We start from the raw sequence: 14,971 nt of genomic DNA, 5'->3' as shown, positions 1-14,971 counted from the left end.
CTTTTATGGTTAAGAAACAGTTGAGTCAAAAGGGAAAGCTCTTAATTTACTGGTCAATCTATGTTCCATTGTTCATCTATGGTCATGAGCTTTGGGTAGTGACCAAAAGTGGCCAAAATGAGTTTCCTCCACAAGGTGTCTGGCCTCTTCCATAGAGATAGGGTGAGCAGCTTGGTCATCTGGTCTCCCTTGTGGAGGCGTTCCAGGCCTGTCTCACCAAAAGGAGACCCACATGACGACCCAGGACACGATGGAGGTACTATGTCTGTCAGCCGGCCTGGGAATGCCTTGGGATTTCCCCAAAGGAACTGACCCAAGTGACTGGAGAGAGGAAAGTCTGGGTCTCCCTGCTTAGGCTTCTACCACTGCGACCCGACCCCGAAGACAACGGATGGATGGATTTAGTTTTTGTTTTTACAGTCTATTGTTTCTCTGTTGAGATTCAGGGAGGAGTTGGTTGTGCAAAGAAAGTTCTTGTCTCTGCAACGGATGAAGAGATTGGCTGTCAGTTAGCACATCTGCCTTTACCGAGCGGGAGAGGAGACAAGGAGGAGCGGGGTTATACGAGGAGAAAAAATGTTGCTGTCACCGGGTGAATGCTGGATTATGAGTGCACGCAATTCTTCCACACTTGTGAACTTAGAGAAACAGATGTGCGCTGATCAAACACGCCCAAATTTATAGAAAGAGGTGGGAGAAAAATAGCAGTCGGGAGTAATAATTCATACAGATCTCTGCAGATTTTATAATTGTACGCACTTATTTCAAATGGCATGCTTTGTTGGAATTCACAATGGTTTAATTCGGCGTCAGTAATCAGTCTATCCATTTGGGTGTGTGTGTACACAGAAGATCTTGCTTAATTCCCTGTTTATATTAGTGCTCAATTTCATAGACAATGAGTGTGTGTGTGGGTGTGTGTGTGTGTGTGTGTGTACAGTGGAAGGAATGCAAATAAAACGGCAGGGAGAGAAAGAGACACAAAATGAGACAGTAAGACAATGAGAAAATAAGGAGAAAAAATCTGTGCAGAAGTAATCCTGTGACTCTTTGCTTCATGTGGTTGAATGCATTGTTCCATTTCTTCACGATAGGCCTCAGTGTCTCGCCGAGCATTAGAGCACTTAAACTGACAACCACATGAAAGGCCTGTTTTTTAGGAGCCGTTTTTCTCCCGAACCCATCGTTTTGCTTATTGGATGCAGCTTGGTCCGTGTTAGCAGCAGTTCGCTCATCACACCTCTAAAACCCAAGGCATCCCGGCTCCATGGAACCTGAGGTCACTGACTAACTTACTGAAATGTGTAGTGGTCATGTTGTGATGATGGCTCCTCTTTCTGTCTTTTTTTTTTTTTTTTTTTTTTTTTTTAATTTGCGCCGCTGGTACTTTGGCCTGCAGACGCTAGTGTTGCGTAACCATTGTATAAGGCTCGCTGATGTGTCACACAAGGAAGCTTAGTTTCCAGCGTCTACAGTGACTCCATTGGTTGTATAACGGTTTGGTGGGACGTGAACAGCAGCAGACATTCAGGCTCCAGTGATGAACGTGTGTCGGCTCAAACTACCGTTGCCCATTCATTTTGTCCCTCTTTTGAGATATTAAAAGTGTCAAACGAGCCAATTAGGAATCCTAAATATGTGCTGCTGGCTTTTAAGACAAGTTCTCATTAGATAATTTGATTAGAAGATGCAACTTTTTCATATTTTTGTTACACTCACATTCACACCAGTCCCGTTTAGTTTGCTTTAAAGATGGAGTTTATTTTTTTTTTAAACATATTTGTTAAAATTGTAACTATGACGTGACAGTATGATATGAGGTAGATAATCTGTGAAAAAAACTAAAGCTCCTCTATATCCTCCAAGCTTTTATTGCCGTCTGCAGAAATGCACCGCTCCTGGTAAAAAGACAACCAATCAGAGCCATGAGGGGTGTTAGCACTGTCAGTCATGCTCCCGTACACACCATTAAAAGTGCTAATGGCGAAGAAAAAACTTACCCATACTGGAAAACTATTTATCTGCTGTCGTCGGTGGCCATGCTAACTAGCTTGAGCATTCATGACAGCCCCTACATTAGGGTGATTGACAACATTAACACCCTTGTCCTGCCACTGATTTGTTCTTTCTGATGGAGCTGTGTATTTCTGTAGTTAGCATGTGGAGACAGCAGAAGAGCTCGATTTTATTCAGAGATAATTTGTCTCATACTGTCACGGCATAGTGACAGTTTTAGCAATTATGTTAAATGAAGTACAATCCTGCTGGAGAACCTTTAGCAGATTAAGCATGCAGTCAGAGCTACTGTAAAAGTAAATTAATTTGACAAAATGTCACACAAATATGGAGTATGTTTTCTTATTTATTAAGTGATTTCTAAAGCCAACAAGTTGCTCTGATTTTTCAAGAGGCACCAGAGTAAAGGGGGCTGAATACAAATGCATGCCACTTCTTCAGATGTTTACTTATATTGATGAAAACCCTTCATTTTTTTAATTCCACTTCACAAATATAAGCTACCTCATGTCAGTCACATCCTGATTACATACGCTGAAGTTTGCGGTTGTGAAGTAAAAACAAAACAAAAACAAAAAATCCAAGGGATTAGCACCCTTTAGCAAGGCACTGTACTCAAACCACCACACACAAGTGCAGCTCTGGCCGAACGCACAGCCCAGCGGGAGAGCCACACTGTTATTTCTCAGTCCAGGGCCATCCGTCTCTGGTTCATCTGGATGACGAGCCCCAGGGCCTCACGCATTTGAGCAAACACCACGGTCTCTCAGGGCTTGGCAGACACCATCGTAATCTGATCAAACACCTACTATTTCCCCCGACAGCCGCAGTGGAGTGGTAGCGATGCCACAGGATGCCTTCAGGTAGAGAGCCAACGACACACAAGGTCTCCCACAGTTGGACTTTACAGAGGTGGTTTGAACACCCAAACATTTAATTCAAGTCATTTCTCGGATGGCTACTTTTTAGTTTTACTTGAGTAAAAATATGTTGTAGTAGTGCTATTCTTACTTTTTATTCTTACTTAAGTAAGAGTAAAAAGTGCATTTGGTAAAAAGGCAACTCGTGTAACTGGTCAAAAAATATAGTCATTTAAATATGTCAAAATTACATCATCAGACAGACCAAAATACAAAGTTATGTGGACATTTTGCTGTTTTAATGACCAAAATGGAAATTAATATAAATAATTACAAAACAACAAAATCAGGCAAAAAGAAACATTTTTCAAAATCAGTTTCTTTCAATGTGAAACTGCTGGTCATGTCTGTCTCTGGTGAAGTTTTAGTTAAGACCAGTTTGTTCTTCGCTCAGTGAAGTTACTCACACTGTGTAGAGCATCCAGACAGTTTACTCAAGTAAAAGTACGAAGCACAGAATAGTAGAAAGTACGCTTTCTCTGAAAAGTTACTCAGGTAAAATGCAACTAGTTACTACCCAACTCTGAAAATATGTGATGAGGAGAACCCATGGAAACTCAGTAAGTGATGAAATGCATTGCTCATGCTGAAACACTTTTAATTGGGGGAAGGTTGTCTGAGCGGAGCTGATACTGGGGATGATTAAGTGCAGCAGTCAGATGCCGGATTAATACACCGGCTCCCTGATAGCTTGATAGAATAAATCCTCATATCTCTCTGTTTTTACTGCCTTCCATTGAATTACACACATCCTCCCTGTCTTTAAACGTTAAGGTCGGCTCGATGAATACGTCAAGCATCACCCGGGCTTTGGATTTATTCGATTTTTTCCTTTTTCTGTTTTGATGGGAAATTGTGTTAATATCTTTTTTCATTTTAACTTTACAAAACACACATACGAACACAGCTCCATAACTCGTTTCAGTGTGTGTAAATCCACATTATAGACAATCAAGAGACAACTGTGGAATCACACAGACAGCATGCTTAGTCACCATTGAATTTCTCTGAGTAACTCCTCTTCATGAGCGATTGTCACGGGAGGACTTTACTGTGCCGTTAATCTTTGCTGTGTGGGAAAATAACTGTTTTTATTATGCTGTCCTTCTTTTGTATCTTACTGGAAACTCCACATACTACAAAGCCCCTGGTTTTTTTTTTTTTTTTTTTTTTTTTCCATGCGACACATCATGTGGAGGAACTGATCGTTTAAGACGGCATCGCTAAATTCTGGTAATTTTTCATACGCCGGTGCAGATGCGCCTCTGCGGCTAATTTGACGGAGCGCCGATGAAAGCGAGCTCGATAAACAAAGAGAAGAAGGAGCTCGGTCCAGATAGTCATCGTCCAGCAGCGCTGCCGACAGCAGCGGGTGGAATGTGAGCTCTCAGTGTGAGACGTGACTACTTTCTGACCTACTGGAGCTTTTGGCTCCGAGACGGTCAGCTCCGCTGGTCTGGACGGCGAATGAATCCCAACAAGGCTGCAAGGGGCCCACCAGAGAGCGCCAAGCCCATGAGGAATACTTGTTGAGCAGATTTATGGGTCTAATCAGAACCAGGGTCTTCTCCACCCAGCGATTCCAGTCGCACACACGCTGCGCTCCCCCTAACCTCCCGCGGCCCTCAGGGTGGTCCGCCACAGTCAGACTTACGGATGAACAGATAACCATGCGGAGACGTCGTCGTCGTCATAGGGACATACCACGTACGCAGCGTGAACACCAAGTACATTTTACTTGCAATAAAACTGTCTCCATAAGTCATCCTGGTCCATTCGTCTGCCCAGGATTTGTGGGATCTGTTTAATTTAAATTCATTGTTAAGTTTTTGCTTGCAAACAATGAGTTCTTAGAAAAATCCCATCTTGTTTGGCTAACTATTAAATATAAATTTTTTCCCCCGTGGTGCTTTTCTGCATATTTCTCATGTGACGTGACAAACTCAAAAGGAAAGTTCCTTGACAGCTCATCAACTCGTTGCTTTAGTCCATTTAGTTGAGAGTTCAGTAGAGTTTACTGAAGAACCCTGATTCAAAATGTGGAGAATCAGTTTTTAGTCAGATCTCTATATTCAGGCTATTTTATACTCCCAATTTGTGACCTGCATGCGCTAAAACTGCGCTCACTTTCAACACACCATACCCATAGTGAAACATGGCGGTCCGGAGGTGGACGGTGACTTTCAACTCCACTATATTTCTAGGAAGTTTGTCGTTACTCGTTCCTTTTTGTCTCAGCGTGACTTTGTAGTCCGCTGTTGATGGTTTTCTTTACTCAAATGCAATTGGCCATACGCTATGCTCCTCACCAGAATGGGAGTTAGTCACAGTCGCTGCTCACACCTGGGATTTGTAATTACGGCATCCTCGAGCTCCCGCTTTCAGTCACACAAAACTCGGCAATGGTGCTGGTTGGAGAAACTTAAGCAGAGAAACCAGTGGCCATGTCGTAGCTCGATGTTTGACGTTTTTAAGTTTCTGTGTTAAATACGGTATTGTAGTTGCCGTTACTTATAGTTGCGAGGAGAAAAAAGTTTGGTTCTTTTTTGTCTTTTTTTGGGGGGTGGGATGTTTTAAGTAATAATACAATAAAGAAAATAGTGTCAAGATTTTACAGGTGGCGTAGACGTCTTGTATCAAAGTGGTTCTACATGTCAGTACATCATTAGGAGGTTTCAGTAAGTTGCAAGGTTCTGTAAAAGGACTCAAACAACAATACAGTGATGTAATAATGTTAGAAAACATGATTTGTACTTCTGAATACTGAAGTATTTTGAAAGGGTAAGTACTTAAGCACTTAAACTGGAGTAAACTTTTGAGCGAGCAATTTTTACTTGTAATCCAGAAAGATTTGGCCACGAGTATCAATATTTTCACTCAAATACTAGAGTTAAGAACTTTTTCCATCACTGGGAGTGACAGTATTATGCAGTGAAGATGTTCTCTTCTTATTAACAATAAAACTATTCACATAACTTGCCATCATACAATCCTTGTAATTTTCCCTGTCCTCTCAGTAAAGCGGGGGATGGTTTTCTTATTATTATCTGCAACAAAATTGTGCACATAACTCACAGTGACGCATTTATCTTCCGAATATGAACTTTAATGAATCAAATGAAAACATTAGTCGAATGCTTTCAAACAGCGTGTTCTCGAGTTTTGTTTAGACAGCCATTAAAGCTACAAAATTATCGGAGCTTACTTGCATGCCTCGTGTGTCACACACCAAAACTCAAAAAGACTGTGCCTCCGAAGCTCATCAGCAAGTTCATGCTTTGCTCCATTTACAACATTTTAGAAGACTTTATTAAAGACGCTCGATTCAGAGTGCAGACAAAGCAAGTTTTTCTTTGGCTGCCATTTTTCATTCAGGCTATTTTATGCCTCCGAGCTATGGCTTTGAAAGGTTGCTTGTGTTGCTGCGGAAAGGTTGTGTGGTAAAGATAATGGTGCGTGTTATGTCATCTCAGCTGCTCTGGCCCACAGCTGCTAAAAACTGAATACCCAAGAAAAGACATATCCGTGGCCTTTAGGCTACTGTTCACCAGTGATGTCACCAGTCACTGTCCAGCAGCAACCCACGAACCACTGAAGAGATCAGTGACAATGACTCTCTGTTAATTGACCTTAAAATATCAAGCCACATGTGTTGGCCTTACTGAGCTGGACTGCACACGCATCCCACTTGCTCTCCACAGTGGTCAGCGCTGTGTTTGGATAGCCTGACCTAACCGTCCGCCGCGTAGCAGTGAAAAGGTTGTAAACACAAGATCTTACCCCGGAGAGGCCTGAACGTAGCTGGTCAGGTTGCTTTTCCTGGAAGTTTACAAGGATTGTTGAGTCAGCCTCAGTAAACGATTGTCAAAACTGAAATGTGTCGGTTTCCTAATGGGGAAAGCGATTTAAGACTAAAAATAAAACTTAATGGAGGCGGTAGAGTCAAGCACTAGTTGGTTGTCAATGAGGCTGAACACAAAGTGATGAAAATTATAACAAATTTTACCGAATGATGAATTGTCCCATTAGTTATTGCGATAAACTATAATATTGTTGCTTTGAGACAATTTTCAAATATTATAATGGTAAAGGCATATAATGCAAGAACACATTGTCAAAGATGAATAAACTTTACATTTGAATGAACATTTAATACTGCAACCAGAAGACATTTTAAATATCCCAAATAAACAACAGAGGAAAACAAATAAATGATTTATGAGTCATATTTTTTCATGTCCTTCAAATAAAGGGCTAGTTAGGACCAAAACATCAGATTGAAGACTGTTGATGTAGGCAGAGCAAAGGTTTTAGCAGCTCAGCCTCTCACGGCCAGCTAAGCAAGGTTGGTGCCGTCAACTAACTCACTCATTGGTTACCTAGCAACAACAAAAAGTTAAGGTCACATCAATAGTTTGGCAGAATTTCAGATATTTAAGACAAAAATTAATAATTATCGATATCTGCTGATATGAAACACTTATATTGTGATTATCGCTCAGCCCTGTTAGACCACACTCTTCTTTATTGGGGATATATCTTTCCAGTACAGGTTGAACCCCCTGTACTGGAAAGTACAAGGGGTTCAACCTGTACTTTCCAGTACAGGTTGAACCCCTTTTGCCTTCAGAACTGCCTTAAGCTAAGCTAAACATTCAGCAAGTCGTCTTTGCTGACTCTACAAATAAATTAACTGAGTTGCTGTCGTGTGATTGGCCGACCTGCCGTTTGTGTGAATAATGAATTGAACTGTGGCACCTAATAAAGCATCATACGTCAGTGAAAGACGCTGAACGCATATCACTGCAGTGACATTAAAGTAAACCATTCAAGCACTTCTCCACCAACTTGGCCGCCGTGGACACGCCGTCACGCCGTAGCCAATGTGTCATTAAACAATACTGCGGCGAGGTCAGTGCATGCTTTTCATTTGTGTCTGGTGCGAAACCCATTCATTTTAGATTTTCCCATCCACTTTCTCACCGAGTTGTAGAAACCAAGAAACCCTGAAATTGTACTGTTTACATGTAAGCCTTCAATACTGCAGACCTTGTGGCTATAAAGGATGACAAATGCCTACTGGCATTTGTGAGGTTGTCTCAGCTACTCACAGGCATTTATTTGATTTTTTTATTTTTTCTTCAAAGCGAACTGATGGATTGTACAGCTGTTTGGTGGTGGCTGTTAGGACCAGCGGAGTCACCTTTGAACCCGGTGGTTGATATCTCAGTGAACGGGAGGTGGACCGCAAACTTTTTCAGGACTTCAACTGTAAACGTCTCCTCAGACGGATGAGCCTTGAGATGAATTTTTAGGTCTCCACGGGTTTATTGGCTTAAATAAAGCCCCTGTTGTGTGCTAGCTAATCAAAGTGAACCTGTTGTGCGTGGCCTTTTGACTTTTCATCTGGTTGAAATGCTCAGCATGGGAGTGCGGTTGTGGTTTCGCCTCAGGTTCGCTTTGAGCGCAATGAGGCCCAGCTGTTAGCTGATTCTTTCCCCTCATTGAAGACGCCGTTCTGCTTTTGATGGGGAAAGCGTACGGAAACACCGAATCAAGTCAGGATTTGACGAAAGGCTTCCAAAAGTTCACACGCAACAACTTCAAGCGTCAAAATCTTTCACGTTGAACGTTGCGAATGACCAAACACTTTTCACAGTCAAAGCGAAAATGTCCAATGCACAAACCTCTGTGTTGTTCCAATGCCACTCAGCATTGCAATAACTGTGATCGGCGTTTATGCGTCGTGCTACGCCCTACAGCAAACAAAATTCAAACAGTTTTGGGGTTTAAAAGTCTTTTAATTTCCCCCCACAGCCTCAGAGGAAATCTGGAGCAGTTAAGGGGCATTATAACAGACTTTTTGTTCATAGGAGAACACTTATTACGCTAATTAGACCACAAAACAAATTTACAAAACACTAATAGGCCTCAGACACATTCCACATATTGCTGTGTTTAGAAATTCTTAAGAAACATTAGTGTGGATATAATGTGTGCCTGTATTTTGCAAAGTGTTTTCTTATGTGGTTAGATTGTTTTCATAGAAACACTCAGCAGGAGTTTTGGAGGAAAACCTTGTTGACCCTGATTAACAAGTGCTCTGCCCTCATTAAGCATCAACCAAATTTACCCTCCGCACCATTTAAAACATTTGAATCGATTCAACAAATAAATACTGAACTTTGGAACTTCGCTAATAATTTGCTTCTGTCAACTCACAGTCGCGCGGCATCTCCACTGGCTTCAGTCGGAAAACAACCTCTAGACTTAAATTCCTACCTCCCCCGGACAGTTGCTTTCAGCTGGTGCACAGACCTGAGACCTTTTGGATCACGCCGAAAATTTGGAAACAATAAAACCTCGGGCACGTGCCTCTACTGTCAATTGTTGCCATGCAACGGCGTTCCAAAACACCAAAACATGGGAGGTAACGCTGGTACGAGGGGGCCCCAGCTCCCGCTCTTCCCTACGCATATCGCCACAATCAGCTGAATTTTCTTGCTTGCCCTCAGATCAAACTCGGAGAAGCGAAATAAAATGAAGGAGCGAGAGCGAGAGAGAAGAAAACAGTTCCAGTTCCGCAAGTTTATCCTTCCTTGAGTTTAAGAAGGATTCCTGGAGGAATGCCTTCATGGCTGTATTGCGTGACTGCGACTGCTCCTTTCCATCAAACACATGGGATTCATTTACCCTTGTGGGCCACAGTGATGGTGCCACAAACACCAGGCCCCCGCAGGAAGGGAAGAGAGGGAAGGCAAAGGAAAAAAGGCAGAATGAGTGGGTGGGGGATCCATCGTTTTACAATGCCAGTGTCCCAAAGGACGTCGTGGCTGGCGCGTTACGGATCATCGTTCCCCTTGTTGTGGATAACAATCAAATGTGTTTCGCTTCTAGTTTCAAAGTGTCACAGAGAGGAGCCTCGTAATTCTGATGAATGGAGGCAAGCGATCGCTTGTCATTTTTTATCCACGCCGAGTTAAGCTATGGAATCATTCATCTGTCAGTTAGAGTGATTTACTGACTCTGAATAAATGAAACAGATATGACAAGGGGAAGAAGAAATAGGGTGTTGTAAGGTGCAGTAGAAGAACATGTGAGTGGTTGTGTTCAAACAGGCCAGAGCTGAAATGTCACCAACCCTGTGTAGGAAAAGGCCTGCTGACAGCCTGCATAAACACTGACACCCCCCGCCCCCACCCCGTCCCGTAAACGCATGTTCACTTAAAAACAGCACCCAGTGAATTCCTAGGGAATTCAGTAATGCTCTGTAGCACTGTGTTTATTCTATCATCTATTTTACTTTTTACTTTAATGCGTCTCTGATTTGTGAGGTTTTGTCACAAACGTTTCTTAAAGATCATTAGGGACTCACTTTATTTCTTAGCTCATCTAAAAGAAGCAGAATTCACAATAGACTTGAAATTAATGTGATAAGTTAAAAAAAAATACGAAAAATTTTTTTTGGCCTTTAAATCTTATAAATCACCAGGTTCCAAGTGAACTGGCTAACAATTTACGGTCCTACATCTACTTAGTTTTAAAAGGGGTATTATCCAAAAGCGTCTCTTAGACCCCATCTCAAAATTTAATATATTCGCAAATTTTTTTTGTCGTTTAGATTATGTGTCCACACAGATCCAGCATTTTGGGAAACCAGAAACGAGAACTTTATTTGTTTTTTTTGTTTGTTTGTTTGTTTGTTTTTTTATTATGATATGCACAAATCAAATATACAGATCCTTTAGAAAACAAGTCCCAGAGTGGAAACATTTCAAAATACTAGTTTTGTTTTTCAATGTGTAAATGCGACCTGTTTTTTTTTTTTTTTTTTCGTTAATAAAAGAAAAACATAACACTACCATATTACACATTATTCCTACAAAACCAGATCAACTAGCTGGCAGCACTTTAATCCCGCTATCTTAACCCTTGTGTGTGCGAGGACTGAGGCAAATTATACAAGTTTTACGTGTGTGGGGTCGGTTGGACCCCATTTGTAAACACAAGGGTTAAGAGATGGGGTCAATAGGACCCCACGAGCTTTTTACCATGCGCAGTCCGGCAGGGTCATACTGACCCTGTGTGCGCTATTATGAGGTATTTCTTTATGAGCGGTTTTGGGAACTGACAATCTGACGGGACAAACACCCACTTCCCCACTGTCTGACCGTGACATCTGCTGCACACCCCCTGAGTGTCGTGCCAATGACAACGGGTGGGTTACACAATTTTTTGTATGACATATGCAACAAGAAAGTCGTACTAGGCCAGCAAAAACAAGAAATACATTCTGTGTTTTGGCTTCCTATGTATGAGCTGATCTCTCTGTTGGAATAATGCTGTTGGCTGGAGTGAAGAGCACTCGCCTCCAAATTGAGCATACAGGCTTGATCCTGGTAAAATTAAACTGATTGTATCCTTTATATTGTGTTGTTCAAATACAAAAGGTATCTATGATTCTGCCAAAGAGAACTTTATTCAGGATCCTATACATCCTGAATAAAGTTTTGATAATGTTATCTTTTCTACAGAAAGTCTGAAACTGATGGTTGAGGTACAGAAACTTTCAATGATTACAGAATCATTGAAAGTTGATTCAATGATTCTGAATCATTGAATCAATCATTGGCACACAGAAACATCTGTGTGCAAATATGATACAAACAGCAGTTGACACAGCAACTGGAGGATGTTCCTACATACATTAGATAGTTTCAGGCTGATTTATTTCTAACTAGATTAAATGGGCAGTTTCTCTAAGCTAGTGCAATAAATGTGAGATCATTTTGGCAAACAGAGAACACATTGACTCAATGCAGTTGCCAAACAAGTTTTTCAAGACACTGCAAAGAGAATATCCGCTTTTAGTATTTTGGTACTTAGTTGTTGTTGTTTTTTTTCAGGGAGATGGGGGGAGTTTGTACACAATCAACAGGCTTTATGTAATTTTTTAAAAATTTATAAGTTAACCAACTAAACAGATTGATATGGCAGATTGTTCCAACACAAAGGCTTCTTGAGTTGACTGTTCTCCAGGAACCTTTTCCTGACCTCTTGTTTTACCTTCCCTTATCACGATTTAACACAGCAATAAATCCATACATTGGCCTTTTCCCTCTCTCTTTCATACAAATGATTTGGTCCCACACATGAACCGAAGCCTAGGCAGTTTCACATATGCAACAAAATAAAATAAATTACCTGGTTAATGGTCAGGACATTAAAATACCTATTTGGGTTAGGGAAAAATGCACGACTCTGTATTAAATACCATCCTAGTCGCCAGGAAATGAGGCATGTCGGCATGCGTTCAGAAACCAGTGTGATGCTCACGAGTAGAACATACGTGTTGCACATATTTCTGGTTTCCAGAAATGTAAAACGGAGACCTATTTCTCAGGAGGCTGGGCCGCGTAATCCACCTTTTAGTTGACAGTGCTGACCTGGAACCAACCTTGCTCACTTGTTGGTGAAGGAGCCCAAACTATTTGTCAAAACCGTGTTGCCTAAAGGCACCGGTCTCTGCTTGACATAACGTCTGTGCTGCAAGAAAACATGCCAATCAAAACTGCAAATAACTCTAAATTAAGGATTGGATTTGGACATCTGATGTCGTGGTAGTTTGCTGGTAAATATATCTTGCACTGATAGAGTTCGATCTACCATAAAACTGAAGAATCTATTGGTATGGATTACAGGGATTGTCACTTAAAGATACGTTTAGGGTATATTCTGACAAAAAAAACTCTTGTAATGCACCAAGTGGTTAATAGGACTGTTAAATAAGTCAACTTTTTCTACAGCATTTTCAAAAAGTGGTTAAATATTTGTCTCCCCCCAAAACAGAACCTGTCTATATTCCTTAACACATCTTGGAGTAAGATTTCATCTTTGATTTGACCTAATTAGTTACAAAGTGGCTTAAGTACAACATAGCAAAAGGAATACACTGTGGAAAAGTACATAAGTGTCCAACTTTAAAGTTTAAGGCATTCTCAAAAAACATATATCTTTTGTTATTAAATAAATAAAACAAAAAAACAAACACTTAAAAGTTGAGCGAGTCAGATTTACAGTCACTTTTAACTTCAATTAATGACCCAATGCCTGAAGCATAACAGCTTAAGATTGCATGACTGTGTTAAAAAATTACAAACAACACACTGTTGCCATTAGCATGATAAATGTTTTTGTTCCCATAGGGGTTGTTCGCCTTGTAAAGCCTCTGACTGGTCCAAGGGAAACCATACTGAAACTGTCCATGCGCAACCTGACAACCCAGGGCGAATCTGGCCAGAGCATCATCAATGTTCACATCTTTGTGTCAGAGTTCTGGTTCTGAGACCAACACAGAAGATTTTGCAACACATATAACAACATCCACTCTTAACACTGTACATGTTGTTGTAAGTTGAAGGCATAACTCAGTGTCAAGGGGTTTAATTGTATGTTTTGACAATGTCAATACTTCTGACTGTCGTTGAGATTAAAGGCCACTGCTTGCTTCTGATGAAAGCTCTGTATTTTGTGGATGACAAATTCAGAATAAAGTGCAGCACCGTTGGAAAACCTTACACTATGCTGTCGGTATAAACACGTGTCAGAGATACAGATATGCCGTTAGTGCATGCATGTGAAGAACTAATCTAATAATAATCATATTCTTACACTTCAATGCTTTCATTTTTTTTCTTCATCTTGCTAAATGTATTTTTGTATTTAAGCATTTTCTACAGAATAAACACTATTTTATTTACAGTACTTTTTGAATTTCATTCCATTATCACTTAAGGAACATTTGCTATGTATTTTTTTTTCTGACAAATTTGAGTGTTTCAGTTTTTCTGTTTTTTAATAAAACACTGTTGGCCTGTCTCCAAACAGAGAATGAACTTTAAGTCCAGCCTTACACGAACAGTCTTTCTAATCATAGTTTTCCACAGGTTATATTTTCCTACTTCAACTTAAGTTCAGTTCTGCTTCATTATCTCGTTTGATAATGTTTATAGATCTTAGGCAGCTACTTTCTTTAAAATTTAAACAAAGAATTTTCAACATTTTGAGCAGTAGACATCTGCAAGTAATTATTATAGAAAGGTGCAAAATTATCTCTTTCAAGACAGAAATCCGTAACTCCTCATAATGGATGCTGTCGTAGAAGGCATAAAGACGGCTAAACTGTGGCGCTATCATTCTTTCTTCTCAAAATCCACCCCTTTGTAAGCTACAGTGTTGTTAGCATAAAGTGTTCCAGATAAAGAGGATAGTAGAGCCTTCTGAAAATATTTCTATAGCTGAAAAAACACGAGTATCCTATTTATTGTTTCAACCAAGCTGGAGAAGTTAGCATTCAAAGTTGTGCTACGCAGTTAGCTGAAAAGATGGTACAGTTTTACAAATAAACGTGGCTACTACACATGTCAGTCGAATATGGCTGCCATCTTGTTTCTCAGTTTTGTTAGTTTTCTGAACTGAATTTAATAAGTTTGACCAAACGGATTCATCTAGAGAGCTGGCTGCAAACATAATTTGCAGCCAGAACATAATTTAGCACTGCTAACTTATGTTCATGTCTGGCTCCAATTCCATTCCATAGACAAAGCCTTCTCAATTGTCTGTTTCATACTGCCAATGTCATTTCATAGATTCATAAAAACGCAAGCTAATTTAAAGTTACTTTTCTCAGAGGTTGGGTTTTTATTTAGCTATTAGCCCACAAAAATGTTTTATCTCAGTCTACACATTTTTAAAGAGCATGTTGTCAGCCAAAATAATTTCTGGATTTTGAGTCAACATTCGGTGGGATAGTGCATTGTCTTCACCAGGTGCATTGCCATGAAAGCCAAAATTGGTAAGTTGAACGTACTCACAGGCCACAATTGATTTTTTTTTTATTACAAATGTTCAACAATAAACTAAGCATGCAAATTGTTAAAATATTTTTCACCCAAAAGAAATAGGATTGTAAATCACTAGCAAGGGGCTCAAACGTTTTCTCCATTACACGAAAGTTTTTTTTTTTTTAAAGTTTT

At 40.4% G+C, this 14,971-nt stretch overlaps 1 protein-coding gene across 1 annotated transcript in view; it reads left to right on the top strand.

Moving 5' to 3' along the window:
• The window catches only part of fbln1 (fibulin 1), a 39,907-nt gene extending 26,207 nt beyond the window's left edge, over positions 1–13,700 (top strand). Inside the window, exon 17 of the mRNA XM_015042497.1 lies at positions 13,142–13,700. Coding sequence (XP_014897983.1) covers positions 13,142–13,281 — 140 coding nt within the window. The 3' untranslated portion in view covers positions 13,282–13,700. The remainder of the gene's footprint in view (positions 1–13,141) is intronic.
• The last annotated feature ends 1,271 nt before the right edge of the window (positions 13,701–14,971 follow it).

This window comes from Poecilia latipinna, unplaced genomic scaffold (genome assembly GCF_001443285.1).
Source record: "Poecilia latipinna isolate Pla-1442-1.1 unplaced genomic scaffold, P_latipinna-1.0 Scaffold34, whole genome shotgun sequence".
NCBI lineage: Eukaryota > Metazoa > Chordata > Actinopteri > Cyprinodontiformes > Poeciliidae > Poecilia > Poecilia latipinna.
The sequence above is the reverse complement of the archived record's forward strand: the minus strand, read 5'-3'. Positions and strand labels throughout refer to the sequence as shown.